The sequence below is a fragment of the Nannospalax galili genome, unplaced genomic scaffold (genome assembly GCF_000622305.1).
Source record: "Nannospalax galili isolate Female #2095 unplaced genomic scaffold, S.galili_v1.0 scaffold376, whole genome shotgun sequence".
Taxonomy (NCBI): domain Eukaryota; kingdom Metazoa; phylum Chordata; class Mammalia; order Rodentia; family Spalacidae; genus Nannospalax; species Nannospalax galili.
The window spans coordinates 2,152,186-2,174,041 of record NW_008338108.1 but is presented as its reverse complement, the minus strand read 5'-3'; the positions used below and the strand labels follow the sequence as shown (position 1 = coordinate 2,174,041).

Here is a 21,856-nt window from a genome sequence, read left to right as displayed (position 1 = left end):
AAATATAAGAAACTTTGTCTCTAGAGAGATTTTGCAGAAGAAAATACATGCTTCTCATTTATCACACTAAAGAAAATATAAATTGAGTCAGTGATGAGTTGGGGGGGCAGAATTACAAAACTTATAAGCAGTAACATGTGCAAAAATGTTTTAAACAATTGTTGGTAAACTATAAAGTAGAATGCAAAGGTTGAAGGTGTAGTACAGTGACAGAATGCTGCTTAGCATTTATAAGGCCTGGATTCTATCCTGAGCACTGGAAAAGTAAAAGGAATAAATGAAAATAAAAATTTAAATAAAATTATATTTTAGTATATTTTAGGCCTGGGAATACAGCTCAATTAGCACAGTGATAGCTTAGCATGCTCAAAGCCCTGAGTTCAATCCCCAGCACCTTATAAAAACCAGCTGTAGTAGCACACTCTGCTTGGAATCCCAGGACTGGGGAAGCAGAGGTGGGGGGGTCAGAAATACACATTCAGTTTCTGACCAAACAAAGATAAATGAGGTCTGCTACCAAAACCAAAACAAAACAATAAACAAACAAAAAATTTTAATCAAGTTTTGGCACAAAACCTAAAGAAAAAGCTAAATAGTTGAGAAACTCACAGCCAGTAAATATTTCTTAAAAAAAAAAATTTTAATGGCGTAAATGCTAATAAAATAGCACAACAGATTTTAAATTATGGAGAATTTCATTTGAAGAAATCCTCTAGAAGGAAGTATTACAAAACACTGAAGGTGGTGGTGCCTGTGGGTCTTATGCTTCCCGGTGCTTTGGGGTGCTTATCCCATTTACTGTGCCATGCATACATGTTCCTTTAACAAGAAGGAACTTAAAATTCAACTTCTGACTCCTGACAAGGTATTTCTCATTTAATAATTTGTATCACTTTGATGTCTTACATAAGTTATACAAGGCAGAGTAAATAATTTTCAACTTTTGGGTTAAAAAATTAGGCCATTTCCCAATAGGATTATCTTGAAATAAACCAGATTCCTCCCAAAGCTAGCCCAGTGTTGCTTCTCCCACCCATACTAGGATAAGAGATGGAGCATGTGAGAATATGCTTAACATATGAGGGCACAGCAGTTACAATCCAAGACATTATTCATTTTGTGATTAAATTTATTTGATATTCTTTAGACATTTTTAATTGCAATTAAATGTAATGTAACGTATGCACTCAGACAAATATTAGTTAAAATAGATATAAAATAAGTAAATTTGTCATGAATAAAAGCTAATAATTATGTCTAGGTGTGCGATTCATTATGATAGCTAAGACTGATGAATGTCAAAAGCTGCTTTACTTTCAGAATATACTTAACAGGTAAAAATATGAAAATATTCACATTAAGAATATAAAGAACAACTAAGTGTAAGTAAACGTAGAGAGTAAAATGTTAGACTTAAAAAATAATCAGCAGGTCTCTAACAAAGAAATAAGTTTTAATCAGCGAGAAATTAAACTGGACATGAGTATCTTTATATCTATTTATTGAGGGTCACTTACAGAGCATTATTAAAAGACTAATGCAATCAGTAATATTTAACCCAGACTCTTATCCAGAAGTAAATAGTAGTCCAGTAGAAACATGGATAACTCTCGTGAATCTTCATTCAAGCTGCATATTCTGACCTTATTCTTACTTCACCTAGCATGCATGAGGTCAATGCCAGGCAGTCAACAGCAATGACTGCTATATTCATTTTGTATGTGCAGAAGCCAGCGGAGTGGCCATCAGGGTGCATAAATGCCCATTTGAATGCTGAATCAAACTCATCTCAATAGCTAAACCAAATAGCCTCAATCTTTTTATTCTGGAAAAATTGCATAATGCATCTCCATGCTGGCTAGTGTTGTCACCTTGACAGAGCCTAGGATGGACTGGGAATAGAGTCTAAAAGAGGGTTTGTGGAGAATGGAATGGTCCGTATGCATGTCAGTGGGGGACTGTCTTTTTTCTCATTTATTTTCTTTTGATTATTTTTTACTGTATGTATATGAGTATTTTGTCTGCATGTTAAGTCCACCTGTGTGTGCATACCCAGGGAGACCAGAAGAGGGCGTCAGATCCATTTGAACTGGATATACAGAAGGTTGTCAGCTGCCCTGTGCATGCCGGGAACAGAACTCAGGTCCTTTGCAAGATCAGGAAGTGTTCTTAACTGCTGAGCCACCTCTCCAGCCCATCTTGTTTATCTTAATTGATGTGGAAAGACTCAAGCCTAAAAGTGGGTGGTACAGCAGTTTTGTGGCCCTGGTCTGTATAGTAGCAGAGAATTAGATGAGAATCATGCATGCATTCATTTCTCTCTGCTCTTCACTGTGGATGTGATGTGTATATTGTTTGAAGTTGCACCACCTTGAATTCCCTGCTATGATGGATTGTCATCTGAAACTGTGAGCTGAAACAAAACCTTTCCCTGCTAAGTTGCTATTTGTCAGTGTATTTTAACACAGTGACAAAATGAAACTAAGATAATCCTTGATAGCGTTATCTTCCTTATGAAGTAATTTTGTTACTTGGTCTGTTTCATTAGGTAATATATACACATATTTATACAGACTAATGTGCTTGATGAGTTTCAAACTTGGTCATCCCCCAGATATTAGCCTCTAGGTTGAAAGTCACAAATTTAAAAGAATATAATCATAGTCAATTATGCGATGTCAGTTCATTGTAATAAATATATTTCTCTCACCTTTACTTGAGGCAAATACTGAAACTATTTCTCCATATGTAAAAAGATTATCAATGGCCACTGACCCTCAAGCTTAGAGTCAGAAACACAATTACAGAAGCTAAAGAGACAAGGCTTGTCTCTCCTGGCTCTTCCACATGGGCAGTTTCTATTCCTCTCCCTCGAATGCTGATAGGGATGAACCCTGGGTCATTTTACCAATATTATTTGAATTCTTAATAGCTAAAAGTCTCAAATTTTATTTCAACAATCATATTTTTAATGTCATTAATTTTCTAGATGAAATACTATTAATACAAATAAAACACAAACAGTACATTTGACACAGAAGTTCCTGCTTTATGCTCTTTGGTTTAATGCTCTGGTTCCTCTACTGCTGCACAGGCAGCTGGGATGTCCTATGATGTCAAGGAACTTGCTGATTAAAGAAAACTACATATTTGAATTAGAATAATGCTATTCCATAGCCTTAAGTTCAAAACTCTCTTTCATACACACCCAGAACTGCATAACTGAATGTTATCACCATTTCGCAATTTACTTTTACATAAGGTAGTTTGATTGAGTTTGGGTCACAAGTTTAAGCTGGTGCTCTATGGTTGCTTATATTTCTGAATGATGACTAGCCAATTATGAAGACTCCAAAGTTCTACTGCAAGTGACATTTTAAATGAAGCATTCCACTAAGAAAGCTAAAATCTCAACCTCATTTTAATCACTTTAGCTATTCAGAGTTCTGTTAATCAAGTGGAAAAAAAAATCTGTATTCGACACCTAGAATGATTTATCTGTTTGTACGAATGCAAGAAAAATGATCACATCTTCAAGTAATAGATTATAAGTACAAAGTTCACATTGCAGCCATGCTGATGAAAATTACCTGCAGGCTGTGACAACAGAGCCAGTGAATTAATTAACCTTTTGCCATAAGAATCTAGAAACTCCAGCAGTCACTGAAGCTTCTTTCATTTTGCTCCAGCTCTTTAAGTATTTTAAAATATGAAATGATGTTCAGTTACTGAGGCAAATAATAATTTCCTGTAGTAGTTCAATGAAACCACACAAACTGGCTAAAATATAGCAAGTTAGACGACTCAACTTTTGTTTTAGTTAGTGAAAGTTATGTAAAAACTTTTACTTCCTAATTTCCTGTTTATTTTTATGAATGAGATCAGTCAGTTCTTACTATGTGTGGTGGCTATTTTAATTATCTACATTTTTAATCTGGGAAAACAAAGTTAAAAAGCATGCCTTTTGTTAATGTATTTTTAATGAGTACAAACACACATTCATATAAACTTCATTTTCGAATGAATAAATTTGTTACCAAATCTAACTGCATTTGCAAAGCGTTTTGCTAGTTTTCACTTAGAGCTTGAGCTTAAGAATCATCTACATCAAATAAAGCTAAGATCTGGGACAAGAGGATTTGTAATAAATCTAGAAGTTATTGTATTTTGTTGGGTAGTTAAAGGCAAGGATCAACAAGAATGGGTAGATGTGAAGATTATAAAACATTTAAAATTTGCTGGATTATATATTTAAGCATTGAATGATAGCATGTCTTATGCAAATGTTAAGCACAACATTTAAATTTTCTCTTTGAGGTAGTATTAAGCACTAAAAATCCTAACAACACTGTATATTTAATTGTCTAATAATACATAGTTAGAGGTGTCTCTTCCACTACCCAGTGATTTTTAAAGTTTAAATTAATTCATTCTATAACTAAGTAGTAACATTCTCCCAAAAGTTGCCAGGCATTCTTGCTTGGGTCCTGGCTTATGTGAACATTGTTTTAGAAGGTTAGGACATTTTTCCACTGTTTCAAGAGAGTGATGATTTGCTCAATTTATCTTTAAAGAGATAGTATATTTTTCCCTACATTTAAAAAAATTTTTGGTTGCAGGTAAGAGGTTTATATTGGGAAAGAGATCTTTGTGTGTTACTGAAATGATTAAAGTTTCTAAAAAAAGATAAATAAAAGCATAAGAATAAGATGTATTTTTCTACTAGATATTTCAAATTAAGTAGTTATTTAATTTGGAACTACCAAAAGGCATCCATTTATGTGAGTATACTAGAAATTTCCAAGTGACTAATTCTATGATAGTTAAAGAAAGCTCCTCAAAAGTGATAGGTTTAGAATATTTACCAAAACATTTTTGGCCAGTTCAGTTTTGAGAACACTTCTATTATAAAGAATATATTAGATATTATATGCATTTACTTGGGCTATCAAGGAATTTGTATCATGTAGAAATTTCACTATCTATGCTTTGAATATAAGAATACAAAGGCTTCCAAAAATACCTGGCATTTCCACCAATGTTCAAGCTTGCCTGTGCTAGTTTTAACCAAATTTAGTATTGCCATTCTTATATGGTCATGTAAAGAGCAACAATGTGTATTTGTACAATAAATATATCCTTAAAAAACTCAAAAATTGATACTAGAATTTATAATATCAGAATATATTGGTTAATATCAGAATTTACACACTACTTCATGGGAGATACAAGCTACATACCTGACAGGTAATGTTCTGTCTCCTTTCCTCCTATCCATTTCTCTTTGGGGAACAGGATACCATCGGAAATTCAGTTTCCAGTTAAAACCGCCATAAGTCATGTCTGATCCAGCCATGTATTCAAAGGTATCATCGCTAATGACGTCAATGATAGGGCATACAACCGTTTTCCTGCAGAAAAATTAAAACCAGTTCATACATACATGGTAACTTAAATGCTACATTAGCTTCTTCAAAATGATTCTAGGTGATATGATAACATTTAATTATCTTATGATTTAAATATGCCTTTAATTTATTTTACCTTTTTTCTCTATAATACCATTTCTTTTGACAATGCCTTCTTTCTGCACATTTACCTTAATGTTATCATGTGGAATCTAATCAAATATTCTAATTGACCTTCAAGCTGATTTCCAAATGCATTCTAAGTTCTAACTCAGAAGGATGAACATGGTCTATTTTTCATAAACCTCCATCCACAGCATGATTAGTTGAGTCACTTTGATATTATGCAATATTTTAGCTCTAACCCTCTGGAAAGCAATAGCATGCAGGGAGGGAGAAAGGATGAGAGAAAATTAGATTCGGTGGTTTGCATTTCAAATAGAGCTAGTTAGTTTAAAGAGTTCATGAAAACTTGTCACAGAGAAAACTTCTTTCAGGAAAACAAACAGCAACAATTAAAATCATGACATAATCAGTATAAGAAATTATTTCTGTCAAGGATTTTCAATGAAGTGTTCTTGAATAAGAGTTTATAGTTGGGGGCTAGAGAGATGGTTTAGTGGTTAAGAACACTGGCTGCTCTTACAGGGGACCTAAATTCAGCTCCCAGCACCCACATGGTGGCTAAAAACTATCTGCAACTCCAGTTCAGGGGATCCAGTGCCTTCTTCTGCCCTCTGTGGGCACTGCAGGACACAGGTACAATTACATACATGCAGGCAAAACATGCATACACATAAAATAAAAAGTAAAATCAAACACTGAAAAGAGTTTATAGTTTTCTCAATCCAGGTGATTTTCTAAAACAGAGTAAGATAAACATCTTAGTCGTGGCATTTTATCCTATTTTCCTAATGCAAGAGGGAAACTCAGAGCCTTCATTTTCTTCATAGTAGTAGTTTATGTACGGTAAGGAATATTTCAAGTGGGGATTTCATTAGCTCTTCCTCTTATCCATGTCCTGGCTTATCTCCTATTTGGCATCACATAACTTTTTTGAGTCACTTTGAAGCCTACCTTCAGTCACCTCCACAGGACCATGACCAAATCTGTTCAACATGACATTAGTTGTAGCTAATTCTGAGGACCAGACCCTCTGTATGAATAGGCTTCCAAATTATCCATAGAGTGGAAAGAAAAGCAAGGTTTCAATTGCACCTTATTTTGTTACGACATTATCACTGCCACTCTTTGTCAAATGAGTCTTACATTCCACACAACTGCCCAATGCCTGAAGTTCTCTGAAATCAATAGAGTTCATTTAGTCTTGGAAAAGCTTCTTGGTGAGTCTGAACACAAAATCATTATCTTCCTTTTTTCACTGGGTTTAATAATTTAACTTTTAGGGAGGAGAAATTAGATCTTATAATCTTGAGTAGATTTTCCTACCTAGTTATGGAAATGCTAAAATATATAATCAAGACAAAAGAAAAGGACTCATTATATACACATATAATGCAAAGGCATTGTTAGAATAAAAACAAACTGTGCACAGCTCTAGTAAAACATATTAAAAGCTCAAGATGAATATAAAACAGATGTGTGAAAGAGCAGAATAATGTACAAAAAGTTGCCAGAAAATGCATTTAAGACGTTCCTTAAGTGTGAGGAAGAACTTAGAACATCTTAAATGCATTTGCTTTTGGAAGCCTTTGTCAAGAAACTCCAACGGGCTCTCATATGAACATTTGAAAATTGCCCTGTTCTGACTTTTTTCTAGTTCCCTGTCTAGAACTTGTAATACTAATTACTCTTGCCTTTACTTCTCATTCACATCTCCTATTCATGATTCAAGGACTTTCTTCTCCCCTTAGAGACAAAAGTTATGCAATTTGGGAACCTTTTAGATAGACCCACAGAAGGGTACACCAATTGCCACACCCTGCGTCCCTGTTCATCATGGAAGAAGCCAGAATGGTCGGCATCCCTATTCCTAATGGCACTTTGGGTAACCCCTTCTGAGGATGGTGTGATAAGAATAGGAAGTAGGAATTGGCTAGTCAGTTAAGGTAAAAAGACCCCAAAGAAATGTAGCCAGTTTCTCGGCTAAAAGTCAAAGTGTCCTTGGGCCTGTTAGTAACATACTCTGTTCCAAGGCCAAAAATGTCAAAAGTATTTGGGAGCTTGTATCTAATCCTTAAAAGAGTTTAGGGTTACCTCTTCAGAGGGGGGAATGTTGGAGAGGAGGGAGTATGGATTTGATCAAAACACCTTATATGCATGTGTGAAATTCTCAATAAAGTTTTTGTAAAAATTTTTTTAAAAAGATAAAAAAAAAAAGATGTTCTAAGTTCTTTTACTTTGTCTTACTCTCCTGTGGACAAAGTACAATGTGCAACATTTTATTTGCTGTGTACTCTACCAGTTGACTAAAAAGTTCCCACTGCTTTCCTGTACTGCTGTTGTTCATTTCGCTGACAGCTTCCATCTATCTTCGCCCCAAGTATGAGCTCCTGCCATTTATGTAATGCGGTTGAACTCGCTCAGTCTAAGAGGACCTTATGTTGAGTGTCTAATTAAAAACTTTAGTTCTGGACTTTTCTACTGCACATGAGGCAACTATGCAAACAAGGTGCTCTGTAATGATTTATCACAGCAGAGAGCATTCATTGCTAGTCATCTTCAGTAGGTACTAAGAAATTACACTAATTTATCACAAGTGTTTATGAGTAGCTACAAAATACCAACATATTGCAGGTATGTGTGAGAGTTCTTTGTCTCCACACAGAGGTCAACTGTTCAATTTTAAAATTTGTATGTGGGGAGAATATTGTTTAAATACTTATAACTGTGTTCTTTTTGCTTTTTTAACCATGATTTCATTTGAGTGAGATGTGTGTGTGTGTGTGTGTGTGTGTGTGTGTGTGTGTGTATAGGTGCATATGTTCAAGATCCTCAAGGAGAACCTGACTAGAATGCAACCAGGGCACCAATGTCAGAAGGGATAGCAATGGTGAGGAAGTAAGATGAACTAAATTGTTGTTCCCCCTGTTTCCAACAGCATGAGGAGACTCTGTAAGAACATATGCAATTGCCTCCCTCACAGCATGGTTGTGAGGACAGTAAATTGCCTATAACAGATTATACTCCATCAGATTGGAATGATTTCTGTCACCTGTTAAGAAAGTCAACACATTTGTTTTGGAGAGATGGCTCAGCAGTTAAGAGCACTGACTGCTCTTGCCGAGGACCTGGGTTTGATTCCCGACACACACATGGTGGCTACGAACTGTCCTTAACTCCAGTTCCAGGGGAATCCGAAGCCCTCTTCTGATCTCCATGGCATTGCACAACATACTTGCACTCACATTTGTGAGGGCAATACACTCATACACATAAAATAAAAATAATTAAATACTGAAGAAAGAATTATTTATTTCTTAAATAGCATTGTTCAACATGAACAAGTCAGTCTTTATGAACAAGTCAGTCTTTAGTCAGAAATAATGAGAAAAACCTCTTTTGCTTTTTTTTTTTTGTCTTTTTGAGACAGGGTCTCTGTGTAGCCCCAGCTGTCCTGGAACTCACTATGTAGACCAGGCTGGCCTTGGACTCACGGAGATCTGCCTGCCTCTGCCTCCCGAGTACTTTTGGTTTTTAAAAGGCATGTGAAATAAACTTTGGAAGAGAAACTGTAATGGACAGCAGTAGCTGCTGTCACGGTCTCAGTCATGAATTTGCTGACATAGAGCAGGACACCCTACCTGTCTTCCTTTATTCTTGCCAGCAAGGGCTCCAGCCACCCTAACGTGCACTCACAGTGTGCATCCAGGAATGTTATGACCTGCCCTTTTGAAGCAGCTGCTCCTCGAAGACGGGCACGTATTAACCCAGAGCGTTCCTCCATCCTGATAATTTTTACCGGCACTTCTAAATTTTTCACGTAGTTCTCTAATGTCAACTTGAGAAAATCTGTAATATCGAATAAGAATTTATGGGACAGATTTGGATTGTTTTTAGAACAGAATAGAGACACTTCTGCTATGAAAATGCCACAAGGAAGAATGGTCCAACTCATTCACACACACACACACACACACACACACACACACACACGTACTTCATTTAAAGTAAACTAATAGAGATTTCATCAGTGTTATGTATCAAGTTATTCAAATTCTCAGTATGATCTAATTAGAAAAGATAAATTATTTTTGAAAATAATTTTGGTTGATTTCTAAGGCTAGGAAGAGCCAAATAGGTCATAAACAAAACTGAAAGAATTAGTTAATTGTTTTTGGAATTGACATTAATAGGATATATTATATATGAAATATACACAAGAATATGCCATATGTATAAATTTTATAGATAGTTGACTATAAAGCAGAATGCAGATCACTCCCAGCTACCCTTTGATCATAAGAGCACTTTCTAATTAAAGGTATTAGAAACATATACTGTACCTCTTTCACTGGCATCATCCACTAAGATGACCTCGGAGAGTAGGTAGTGTGGGGAACGGTTTATAACACTGTAAACAGTTCTAAGCAGAGTGCTCCAAGCTTCATTATGAAAGACAATCACTACACTTGTGTTTGGAAGTTCATCAGGATAGACTTTTGTCTTGCATCTGGGAAAGAGCAAAGAAGAGTGATGATAATAAATCCATTTTTCTTTCCAATCATCATAAGAAGAAATACTCACAGTAATAGAACATCAGACATAAATGTCCCTTAGCAAGAAGGTTTTATGAATATCTGCAATAAGTTTCCTTTTATGAGTGTTCTGAGTAACCACTTGTCCTTTTCAAAGTTAAATATGCATAATTGCTAATATTTTATTTTAACTCCTGCAGGGTAAAGCAGCATGGTTTCCATAAGTCTAAAAAACACAAGGGAAACTAAATTAATATTCTTAGACTGTCAAGAAATTAAAAACACCATGTGCAACAAAGACAGAAAAATTTATTTTGTGGATATAATTTTTATTCCTTGTGTTTCAAGAATCAGAATTCAGAAAATTGTAAGAACATAAATAGATATGAACCCACAGAGTTTTGTAGCATTTTAAGATGAGATTGTTTTTCTTTTCTAAAATGTAATTATATATGTCTTCTATACCACTTGAGAATTCTATAAAACATGTCTGCTTTCAAGGAAAGTTTAGCACCATAGCTCCTACAATCTCTTGATATCCTAGAGAGAAGGGAAGAAAATTGGCTACCAGTACTCTCCAAAGTTTAATGGGTACAGATACCACCTGAGGATTTGTTAAAACACAGATCTAATTTGCCAAGTCTGGAAGGGAGCCTGAAGTTCTGCATTGCCACTAGCCTCAGGAGCACACAAATCAGTAAGGAGCTACATGAAAACTGCCATTAATTTTAGAATCTGCTGTTTTGATAAAATATTTTAAATGTGCTCATAAATATTAAAAAAAAAAAACCCACTCAATTCCAAAAACCATGTTTGAATAAACAATTTGTGCAGTGCTCTGAGTGGACATCCCTAAGTTTAATATGAAGATGGTCATTTACTCTGTCACCTTGTCAGCCTTCAGGCATTTGTGTCATGTAATTTTAAATTTTCATGATTATAGACTATGAAAAGTGTCACAGGGCTTTTGGGGCAGGAATAGAAGCTTATTCACCTTAGTCTATAATGTAAAATATTCTAAAGAGGAAGAAAATTAAGATATTTCCACAAAATAAAATGAACTGGATACCCCCTGCCATTTATGACAACCTAATATACTACACAATGCAGTATTATTGAAATCTGTTTCTTTCACAAACAATTTAAAAATTTACAGAGAGAAAGGCACAAAATAAAATGGAACTGAGTGTCTGCCTGTTGAGATATTAATCCTCCCTTAAAACAATCTGAAATTTAACTCGATAGGCTTTAACAAAATAGAGTGTATGAAACCAGCAGGAAGTACTGAAAGGGAATTATATGGGGTAGGAGGTCTAAATATGATCAAAACATAGTGTATAAAATTTGCAAAAATTAAAAAAATAAAATTCCTGACAATCTGAAATATCATCTACTCAGTAAAGTATAGAACAATATGATCAGGTAAGAATGTTCATATACTTCAAGGATAACATTTATTGTGTGTATAGTTATTTGGAAAACAAACATCCATTAAGCATCACAATATAAAATATACTGTGCATATAAGAAAAACAAACTCTGGGGCACGAGAGATGACTCAACGGTTAAGAGCACTGGTTGCTCCTGCAGAAGACCTGGGTTCGAATCCCAGCACCCACATGGCAGCTAACAACTATCAATGACTCCAGTTCCAGGGAATCCGATGGCCTCTTCTGTCCTGTGTGAGCTTTGTATGAAATGGGTGCACTTACCTACATGCAGGCAACAAACACATACACATAAAATAAAAATAATAAATAAAATATTTTAAAAAGAGAAAAAAAAAGAAAAACAAACTGATGGGTTCATAGCTCTCTAGGTCCCGTGGCAAGATTCAAACAATTTCTCTGTGCTTCATCATCTTTTTAGCTCTATTTCCAGGCAGTTCATCACTAAACGAACTGAGAAAGCCATTTCTTTGCCTCATCAAAAAAACCCATGACCTTTGGCATGCCAAACAGAAAAAAAGACGGTATGATCATTATAGACACAAATTTGGACAAACAAGGTGAAAAGAGTCCAACAATCAACAGCCACTGGCTTAAACCAGGACTTACAGTCAGTGCAGGATGCTAAGTATAATTTTACAAATTATTTCTTATAAATCAAGGTTTTGTATATGTATCAACTAACAATATGGGTACAATATAAAATAATTAAAAAATAAAATCAGTTGAGTATAGTGGATCATGGCTGTAATCAATCCCAGCATCCTGGAAGTACAGGCTAGAAGATTACCATGAATTGGAGGCTGGCCTAGCCTACTCTAGTCAGCGAGTTCTAGGCTAGCCATCTATATAGTTAAGACACCGTCTGCAACAACAATAACAAAAACAGTAAAAGGAGGTATCTATTAGGTCCCATACTTTAAAACTTTTCCATCAAGCTTATTTTTATGGTTTTAAATCCCTCAAGCTGACACTGAGTTTTCTTATTAGCCTATGATGTCTAGAAATGGCAATGTCCTCCAGTTATAGGATAACTCCTTTTAATCTCTTTTTATGATGTATACATATATACTTTAAGAAGCTTATATAGTGATACATTTCCATATGGCCTTTTCTAATGGCCTTTAGTGTTACTCCTCTGCTCTGCCCACCCCTTCCCTAACTTGTTTAACCATTCCTAGTCTAAAGTTCCCTGTTCCCACATTCTATCACTGCATTCTACCACATCGTTTGAAGCTATTGACTAGGGGTCCCATAGACCCTTAAAAATACTGGCCTTGCTTTGCACCTGTACTTCCTTACCAGAACTGGATAGTAAGACCCTATTGCTGAAGACACTCCACATATGAACTGTAAGACAATCAAGTGGGTGCTAACTTCAACAGCTCATTTCTACTGGCTAGCTATCAAGGTGCTATGCTAGCTACCAGAAGGAATAAATAATCATCAGCCTTACTCAGCTGTGAATCCTGTAAAGTACAATAGCAACTGGCCTGGCAAGATATGCATACTGGTGCAATACTGGTACAAATATATGGGAGTAACCAACCACTCTTTTTGTCCATCTTTTTTATGTATACTTTTATTGAACTTTTGTGCATTCCATACAAAAAAATCTTAATCATATTTAGACCTCTCTCCAGTCCTGTTCTCCCTATACCTCCCCATCTGATTTCATGCATTCAGTTAAATATGTTGAAGCCTATAGACTCAAGCTTTTGTATCCAGATGTCTCTTGGTGCAAGAGTCTAGTCAGCAGATCTAGAGTCACTCCCTTAAAGAAGATCAACTGTTCCTCACCCAGCACTAATCAACTGTCAATAGTTCTTTGCCTAAGGTTAGGGTTCTATGCTGGGTTTTTGTCTGATGAGTCTGCATGGGCCTTGTGCCACTCTTTAATTGTATTTGATGTTAAAATTATAGGATGGTGCCCATACTTACTGATATCAGGTTTAGGAACCTGAGGTTTAACAAGTCACAGAACACTTGGGAGAACTCTATATTAGTGTTCTACTAAATAGTTATTATATTAAACTGACTTTTAATGACTTATTGTTATACCCATAGATAAATGCATCTTTCAATAGTCACCAGAAAAGTTTCCTTATGTGGCAAATGGTGAGTAACACAGAAACTTACAACTGGCCAATGTGCAGAGAACAAGATAGATTGATTATCCATGACTAGGACACCTATATCAAACTTCTCTTCCCAAAGTTCAGGGATCATTGTGGAAGAAGCGATGGAAAGATTGCAAGAGTCAGAGGTGGTGGATGAACTCAAGGAAACAATTGTCCAGGAAGCTCATCAGTTACTCATATGAACTCCCAGCAATGGTGACAGCATGCACAGGGTCCATGCATGCTCAAAACTAGAAAAAAAAATCCCAGCATAGAAATGAGGAAGTGGTCAAGATGCTCCAAGTCCACCTAAGGACATTGTGACAACAGATGGCTGCTGGGAGGGGCAGAGACAGTCTTTTTCAAGCATGGTACTTCTTTGTAGGTTTACCAAGCTCCAGTGGATGGACCCATACTGAAGGACATTTGGAGTCATGAATTAGACTCTTTTGGCCTTATATGCATAATGGAGTACATAAATTAGATAGGGGGCAATAAGGGGATATTGGGATAGGGAAGGTATCAAAACATCACCAAATTGTATGTTATGAAAATGACAAAAATTCAATAAAAATAAATAAAACTCACAAATGTTATTATATATTCATCATATTTGTTCATTACATAATGAACTATTAATGCAGATGTTATACATCCATTGTCTGATTCAACATCACATAAAAATAAAATGTAGCTAGTATGTTATCAGTTCTTTCTCTGATTTTTACATAAATTGTCAATAATAACAGGGAACACAATTTCAGTGGGGTGGGGTGAACATTTCAGTGATCTATTGTGACCATGGCATGTTATTTTGGCAATTAGACCTAGTATAGTGTTGTTTATGTTCCATGTTTGTGAAGAGATTTGATATTGAGTCTTCTTACCAATGTAAAGAGATGGATATTGGCTTGATTATGGTTAACATTTCAGTGATCATTGTGACCATGGCATGTTATTTTGGCAATCAGATCTAGTATAGTGTTGTTTATGTTCCATGTTTGTGAAGAGATTTGATATTAAATCTTCTTACCAATATAAAGAGATGGATATTGGCTTGAATATGGTATTTCGGAATGTTTATACATACAAAAACATCAAGTTGTACACCATAAATCATACAGATTTATTTGCCAAGTGTACTTCAGTAAAACTGGGAAAAAAGTCATTTGGAAGACAAATATTTTTAATAAAATTGCCTATCTATACAAATTAAGCATTTCCCATGTCAGCATCCAGTTACCACAAATGCACAGATTTATATGGATCAGAGTTATGACTTCCATGTTTCTAATTGGATTGTGGCACACAGAGCTTGTTCTATTGTTTGTATTTCATCAAGGTCATTTTCATCTATGGTAAGATGCATCATGATTTCATGGAACTGAAAAAATGTAACATTGCCAAATGAACTACAGCACAATGTTCTCATCATTATAATTTATTTAATACTCAATAGAACTATAGAAAAGCTTTTAAATCTACTTAGACATATATTTCTATGACATTGTCATGTTTAATTTATGAAACAGTCATATTGATTTCTTATCATTTTAATGTATCTTTCACCTCTTCTAATAGTTATTCTCTACTTTAAAAATATTTATATTGATTTGAGAATTTCATAAAATATATTTTGTTCACATTCAGATCCAACTCTATCCCCACCCTACTCCCCGGTACTATCCACCCCAGACTTAATGTCTTCTGTTATTATTTCCTTTTTGAAAATGTTTAACGAGTCTAATCTGTGTTTCTCTAATATTCCTGCGTGTGGTTCTCTCCCTTGGAGTCTGGTCAACCTACCAGGAGTCACATCCTTAAAGAAAACTGACTGTCCAATCCTGGCAGCTATCAATAGCCAATAAATCCTCAGCTAGGGCTGGAGCAAATCTCCAATTGTAGCTTGTGTTGTTTCGAATATAAAAGGCAAACACTGAGTTTCTATCTCAAAAAATAAAAATACTTTCATCTGTGAGTAGCTCCCTTGGTAGTTTTTCAGAGACTTGGTATAAAGTGCTTTTCAAACATTAGGGCTCAAATGAATTATATAGGGATCTTGTTAAAATGCAATTCAGATTTAGTAGATCTCGGTTGAGCCCAAGTTTGTGAATTGCTAATGAGATCCTTGGAGATGTCAACATTGCTAGCCCCTGGTTGATATAAGAAGCAAGGCTATACAAATTGCTCATTTGATGATTTGCAAAGAAAAAAATAGAATTATAGACATTTCTGTATTATTTTTACTTCATCATATATGAAATTTAACTTTTACTTCTATTTGCTGTCTTTCTTAGATGAGTTTTGTTCTGAGTAACACTGTAATATTTATGAAGAATATTGAATTATAATTCTACTCATGGTAAGAAAAAGTCCATTGGATGTAACTTACTTGAAGCAATAGCTGGATGACCATTGTCACAGGTTAAGAAACTTTGTGTGTGTGTGTGTCTGTGTGTGTGTGTGTCTGTGTGTGTGTCTGTGTGTTCAGCCACGTGGCAGAACTTGATCATGTTGAACTGCAGATTCTAAAACTTAATCTAATTTCAGACAAGCAAAATTAAAAAATATACATCCTGAAAGAGATGAACATAATAGAATTTGTGTTTAACATCAAAGTAGTTCTTAAAATGTTAGTCATCTAAACTGGTAGAGGTTTTTTGTGTGTTTTTTTGCCTTCCTTTTTATTAAAGTTTGTTTTTCTTGAATTTTTGTGTGTTTCATATAGAATATCTTAATCAATTTTAACCATTTTTACACTCCTGTCCCCACCAGCACCTTCCCATAGCCCTTCTCACTGAAACCCATATACTGTCATCCCTGTTAATGCCCACTGTGTCAAGTCAGTGTCCCCAGACATTCTCCAGTGCAAGTCCATCCACTGAAGTCTAGTCAGCCTATCTAGAGTCCCTTGTTTTAGGAAGATCAGCTCTTCTTCATCTAGCAGCAATCAGTTGCCAATATTTCTTCAGATAAGATTGGGGTCTGCTGTTCATTTTTCCTGTTCTACGCTGGGTTTTTGTCTGCTGAGTTTCAGTGGGACTTGTGTATGCTGACACCCTTGCCATAGAATCATATAAATAGCTTCCCAGGAGCTTGTAGGATTCTGTTTCTATATGGTCATTCACCTCCTCCCTGGCTCTTAGAATTTTTTGCTCCCTCTTCTGTGATGGTCCCTGAGCCTTGGGTGGGTGAAGTTTAATAAAGGAGTCCTGTCCAAGGACCAGCATTCAGCAGACTCTTGATGTCTACACTTTGGCTATTTGTGACTTTTTGTGTTCCTGGCCCTCCCCTGTATGAAGGAGCTTCATTAATGAGAACTGAAAGATTCATTAGTGTCCTATTCTTTACCCCTGTTCTATGTTCCATGAGCCTTAGGTATAGAGGTTGCATTGTAGATGTGTCACTTAGGCCTGGGCAATTCATAGACAATGTCTGTGTGTGACCAATTGTGGTACTTGGTAATAGTCTCCAACTGGTGGGAAATGAGTTTCTTTGATGAGTGGTTACTGGATATTTGTCTGTAAATGCAAGGACACATATTTTGCTTATGGTAAGAAATCACCTGTTAAAATAAGTGAAGTTAACACAGACTCAGAAAAACAAATGACATGTGTTGTCCCCCATATGTGAATCCTAGCAGCATATCCTTATAAGTGAGTAAGAATCCAGACATAAGTGCAAGAACCAGTACAATGAAAGGAACCACTGAGGTAAAGAGAAAGATCCTGAGAGAGAAGAACAGTAGGTGGCAGGTATTACTAAGGGAAAAATGTATAAAAGTGGGGTCACTTAAATGGGAAAGGGGAGGGAAGGTTATGCAAGGAACCTTGGGGATAAAGAGAAAGAAGCTCAAGAGAGGCGGGACCATAGGAGACTGGTATTATCAAGGGAGAAATGGAAAAAATGGGGACACTTTAATTGAGGAAACCATGGCGGAAGGGTTAGACAGTGAGAGAGGAGAGATAAATAATGCCTGGCTAGTTTTAAAAAAACAGAGGGAACTGTATTAGTCCAACAACCTATTGACAATTTACATATACAATATCTCTACATGAATCCATGTGTATAGTTAAAGGCTACATGACAAGAAAGAGTGCCAGACAGGAGAAACCATCTTTTGAGCTGTTGGCCAGGGTGGTCCAAGAGACTCACTCCCAAAATTACTCAGGCTATTGCCACAGCCCTTGATGGCCTCCCAGAACTTGAAGGTAAGACCCTACTGCTGAAGACAGAACATATTTTGGACACAGGGCTTGGGCAGTAGAACTACAACTGACCTGAAACCACTTCCCCTGAAGCCTAGCTCTCAGCTTTGGAGAGCACTATGAAGGTGCCAAGGGAAAGCATCAATCTCTGATCCAACACCAGGTTCAAGACCAAATAACTATATCAATGGCCAGCAGAGCATATGATATTGGTGCAATAGTGGCACTTTTATCTTGGGGGTAATCAACAGCTACCTAATTGTACTAAAAACCTACTCAATGGGAAGAAACTCAAGTGTGGTACTATAAACATAACACATGGCTGGGGAGGTCATAGATCTTAGAGAAAATCTCAAGGCTGTCACATTCCTAGACTAATATGATTTCTTACTACGTGCTGGCAGAGTTTTTACTTACTGATTTTCAAACAAACAAGGTGTCAATAGGAAGAAAGTTTAAATATTTAAATGATAAAATGAATAAGGCTAGACAATGCATTTTCCTTTGATGCATTAAAAATCATACTTTTGATATTAGAATAATAATTTCACACTTTCTGCCTCAGTTTTTAAGTCTTTTACATAGTAAGATTAAAGTGTGTCATGTCATAGATCTTACCTAAAATATGTAGAGGACATTGCTTCAATTGTGCAATAGAATAAAGGTCAGGATCTCCATGCAACTGAATTGGGAAGGCTTTTAGGGCTGCTTAAAGTAAATACTCCTTTTACACAAAACACATCTCCTGGAATGCAGTTAGTTCAATGTATGCAAGCAAAATAAATAATAAAACAATAAAACAAACCAGTTTTCTGTATTCTAACTGTGGAAGTAATGATTTCTGCCTCACACCATCTTACATGTTATGTCACATTGTAAACATTAGTTGGAAAAATAATGCTAATTTCTAGTGCTATTCAGAAAAGCAGGAAATTAATTATGTATTCATAATATTATAATCAATTATTAATTTCTATATGAAATAAAAATAATCATTTTCCTATATTATTTCAACCATCCTTACTGTTATCGCTCCTCTTCCCTCTCCCTCTGTATTACCCTTCCTTCCCCCTCCCATTAAAGTCCCCTCCATTTCCCCATTTCCCCCTTGATAACACCTGTATCCTACTATTCACCTTTCTAGACTTCCTTCATGCCCCTCCTCACATGATCTTTTTCTAGTTTGTGGCTCCTGCAGTTACATATACACTTATAAAGACTCATAACTAGGATCTACAATAAAGAGAGAATATGCAGATTTTGTTTTTCTGTGTCTGGGTTACCTAAATAAGTACAATGTTTTCCAGTTTCATCCATTTACCCACAAATTTCAGGATTTCACCTATCTTGACAACTGAATAGAATTCATTTCTGTATATGCACCATGTTTTCATTATTCATCAGATGAGGGGCATTTAGGTTGCTTCCATATCCTAGCTATTATGAAAAGAGCAGCAATGAACACAGCTGAGCAAGTATCTCTGACATACTATCAGGTATTTGGGTATATGCTGAAAAGTGGTACAGCTGGCTCATACGGTAGTCCTACTTTCAGGTTTTGAGAATTCTCCACATTTATTTCCACAGTGGCTATACCAGTTTGGAACCCCACTAGCACATATTATTTTATAAACTCATAAAATATATATACATGATATATATGTGTGTATACATATATGTGAACATGTATGAACACACATATACATATAGTTTAAATGGAGTTATGTTCCATGGGGTTATCATGCTCCCAAGAAGAGCCTTAGACTGTCAAACAAAAACACCAGTGCTAGGCATTAGAAATACCCTTCAGAGTTGTTCATCAGGGTAGCCAATGAGATTCCTAAAACAATGCAGTCTATTGCTATTGCCCATAGTTAACTCCTATAAGCTGAAATTAAGATCCTAATTGCTGAATATACTATCCATTTTGGACACAGGCCTTGGAAGAATCAAGCTGGAGCTGACCTGGAATCCTGAGGACTAGGTCTCACAGTAAGGGAAGGACCTATGCAAGCTACCAAAAGAAAAAAAGCAAGCTACCTAGCTGTAAAGCCTAGAATCACAATAATGATCAATCCAGCAAGAAATCCCTGATGGTACAATGTTGGCATTTTTATCTTGGGGCTTACCAAAAGCTATCTAATTGGAGTTGAAGTCCATTACACAGGAGGAAATTAGTGTCTGGTACTGTAAATCTAGCCAAGTACCGATAGCTATAAAGTCATGAATCCTGGAGGAGAACCTAGTACCACCATTTTTCCTGAAAAATAAAACTTCTTGCTATGTTCTAAAATCTTATCCTTAAATCCACAGATAAGTGCAGCTTTCAGCATTCCTTAGAGAAGCCTCTTTTGTAACAGATAGAGACTATCACAAAGTTACCCAATTGGTTGAAATACAGAGAATAAGTGATGATCGGGAGGCCAGCCTAAGTGATACATCAATAATGCAACACTGCATCTAATGCTCAGGGAATATTTTGGAAGACGGGATGGAAGGATTGTAAGAGCCAATGGTCCAGGATACCTCCTGTTGGATATTATCCTTTAGATGTGACAAGGAAGCTATGTCCGTTAAATTTCAACAGTGTGGGAGCCTAAATAAGACCTGAATAATGATGACACCAGTTGAATGGATGGGAAATTTCACAAGGTTCCACTTCAAGATAAAGACCTACAGGCATGGCAATCAATGGATGTTAAGGGTGAGAGAACTGGTTTTCTCCATGAGTTCCCTGATAGGTTTTGCAAGCCTGCAGATTTCATAAAAATTGAAAAGGAGGTCACAAAATTGAAAGGGGGCTATGGGGGTGTGGACGATTTGGAGGAGGGGAAGGAGGAGTGGAAACGGTATAAATACAGTACTAATTATGAATTCTCAAAAGTGTTAAAACACAGATAAGACTGGCGTAATTTATTTAAAAACATGGCCTACAGATGTGCTGCCTATAAGAAACTCACCCAAATAATGATATAAATGGATTAAAAATAGAAGGATAAAAATTAAAATAAAGTTGGAAAGAAATAACCATTTCCCTAGGACTACTTTAGAAATAACATTGGATGTTTACTTTCAAGAACTGATGCAATTTGCATACCATTCAGGAGACCCTGGGTTCAATCTTAACATAAGAAAAACTTGTCAACTCTCATTGAAATTATTATAAATGGTAGTAAAACTCTTGAGAAAAATTTTATACATCAACCCTGTTTGTTTTACTTTATAAATATTAAAATAGAATTCATAAAATTTGTCATTTTTTGAAAACATCGTGTGTATAGTTAACTTTAGTCAAAATAAGGGTGTGAAATCTGGTACTTCATGGAACTCATGAGGTTGGCCCCTGCAGCAGTTCATATAAATGCTGTGCTGTGACATGCTTGAATTTATATAATACCATTAAGGAAGTTAAATTAATTTCCTTTGATTTTTTTTTTTTTTTTGCGCTAAGATACATCTTTTTCAAAATTGGCTGTAAATTTTTAGGTTTACAGTTGAATTATTACAGTTATATAATATTGTACTCAGTATAAACCCTATAAGACATAAAATTAAATGAGGTTTTAACCTTTAAAAAAGATCTCCATTTCATTATTAAAATACACAGTTTCATACAGAAAAATTAATTTTCAATGCAATTGACATTAAGATGTTTGCACATGCATTTTTAATCTCTATATATCTGATTTTAACTAGTGACAATCGGTTACTTTCTGAGCTCCTTGGCATCTGAGCATGGATATAAAGTCATCAGGTAGATTTCAATGGTAATGTTTTTCACATCTACTAATTCTTTTTATTATTTTTATCATTATTTTTTTAATTTTTAATAACTACATGATTAGAAGAAGCATTTCACTACAGATTTAACATATTCAGTAACACATTCCAGAGCAAGAGTACATCTCTTTCACAAGTGGGTACAAGTTTCTAGGCTCACAGTTGAGTAAATACACTTATACAATATTTGAACTCAGTATAAGCCCTGTAAGACATAAAATTGAATGAGTTTTT

The 21,856-nt window shown here is 35.6% G+C and overlaps 1 protein-coding gene across 3 annotated transcripts in view; it reads right to left on the bottom strand.

Annotated features, from left to right (window-relative positions):
- The window catches only part of Galnt13 (polypeptide N-acetylgalactosaminyltransferase 13), a 652,434-nt gene that overhangs the window by 240,810 nt on the left and 389,768 nt on the right, over nt 1-21,856 (bottom strand). For all 3 annotated transcript variants that reach the window (XM_029563436.1, XM_008832879.2, XM_029563437.1), the window contains 3 exons: nt 9,875-10,041; nt 9,173-9,380; nt 5,241-5,411 (listed from right to left, as the gene is read on the bottom strand). In XM_029563436.1, coding sequence (XP_029419296.1) covers nt 5,241-5,411; nt 9,173-9,380; nt 9,875-10,041 — 546 coding nt within the window. The remainder of the gene's footprint in view (nt 1-5,240; nt 5,412-9,172; nt 9,381-9,874; nt 10,042-21,856) is intronic.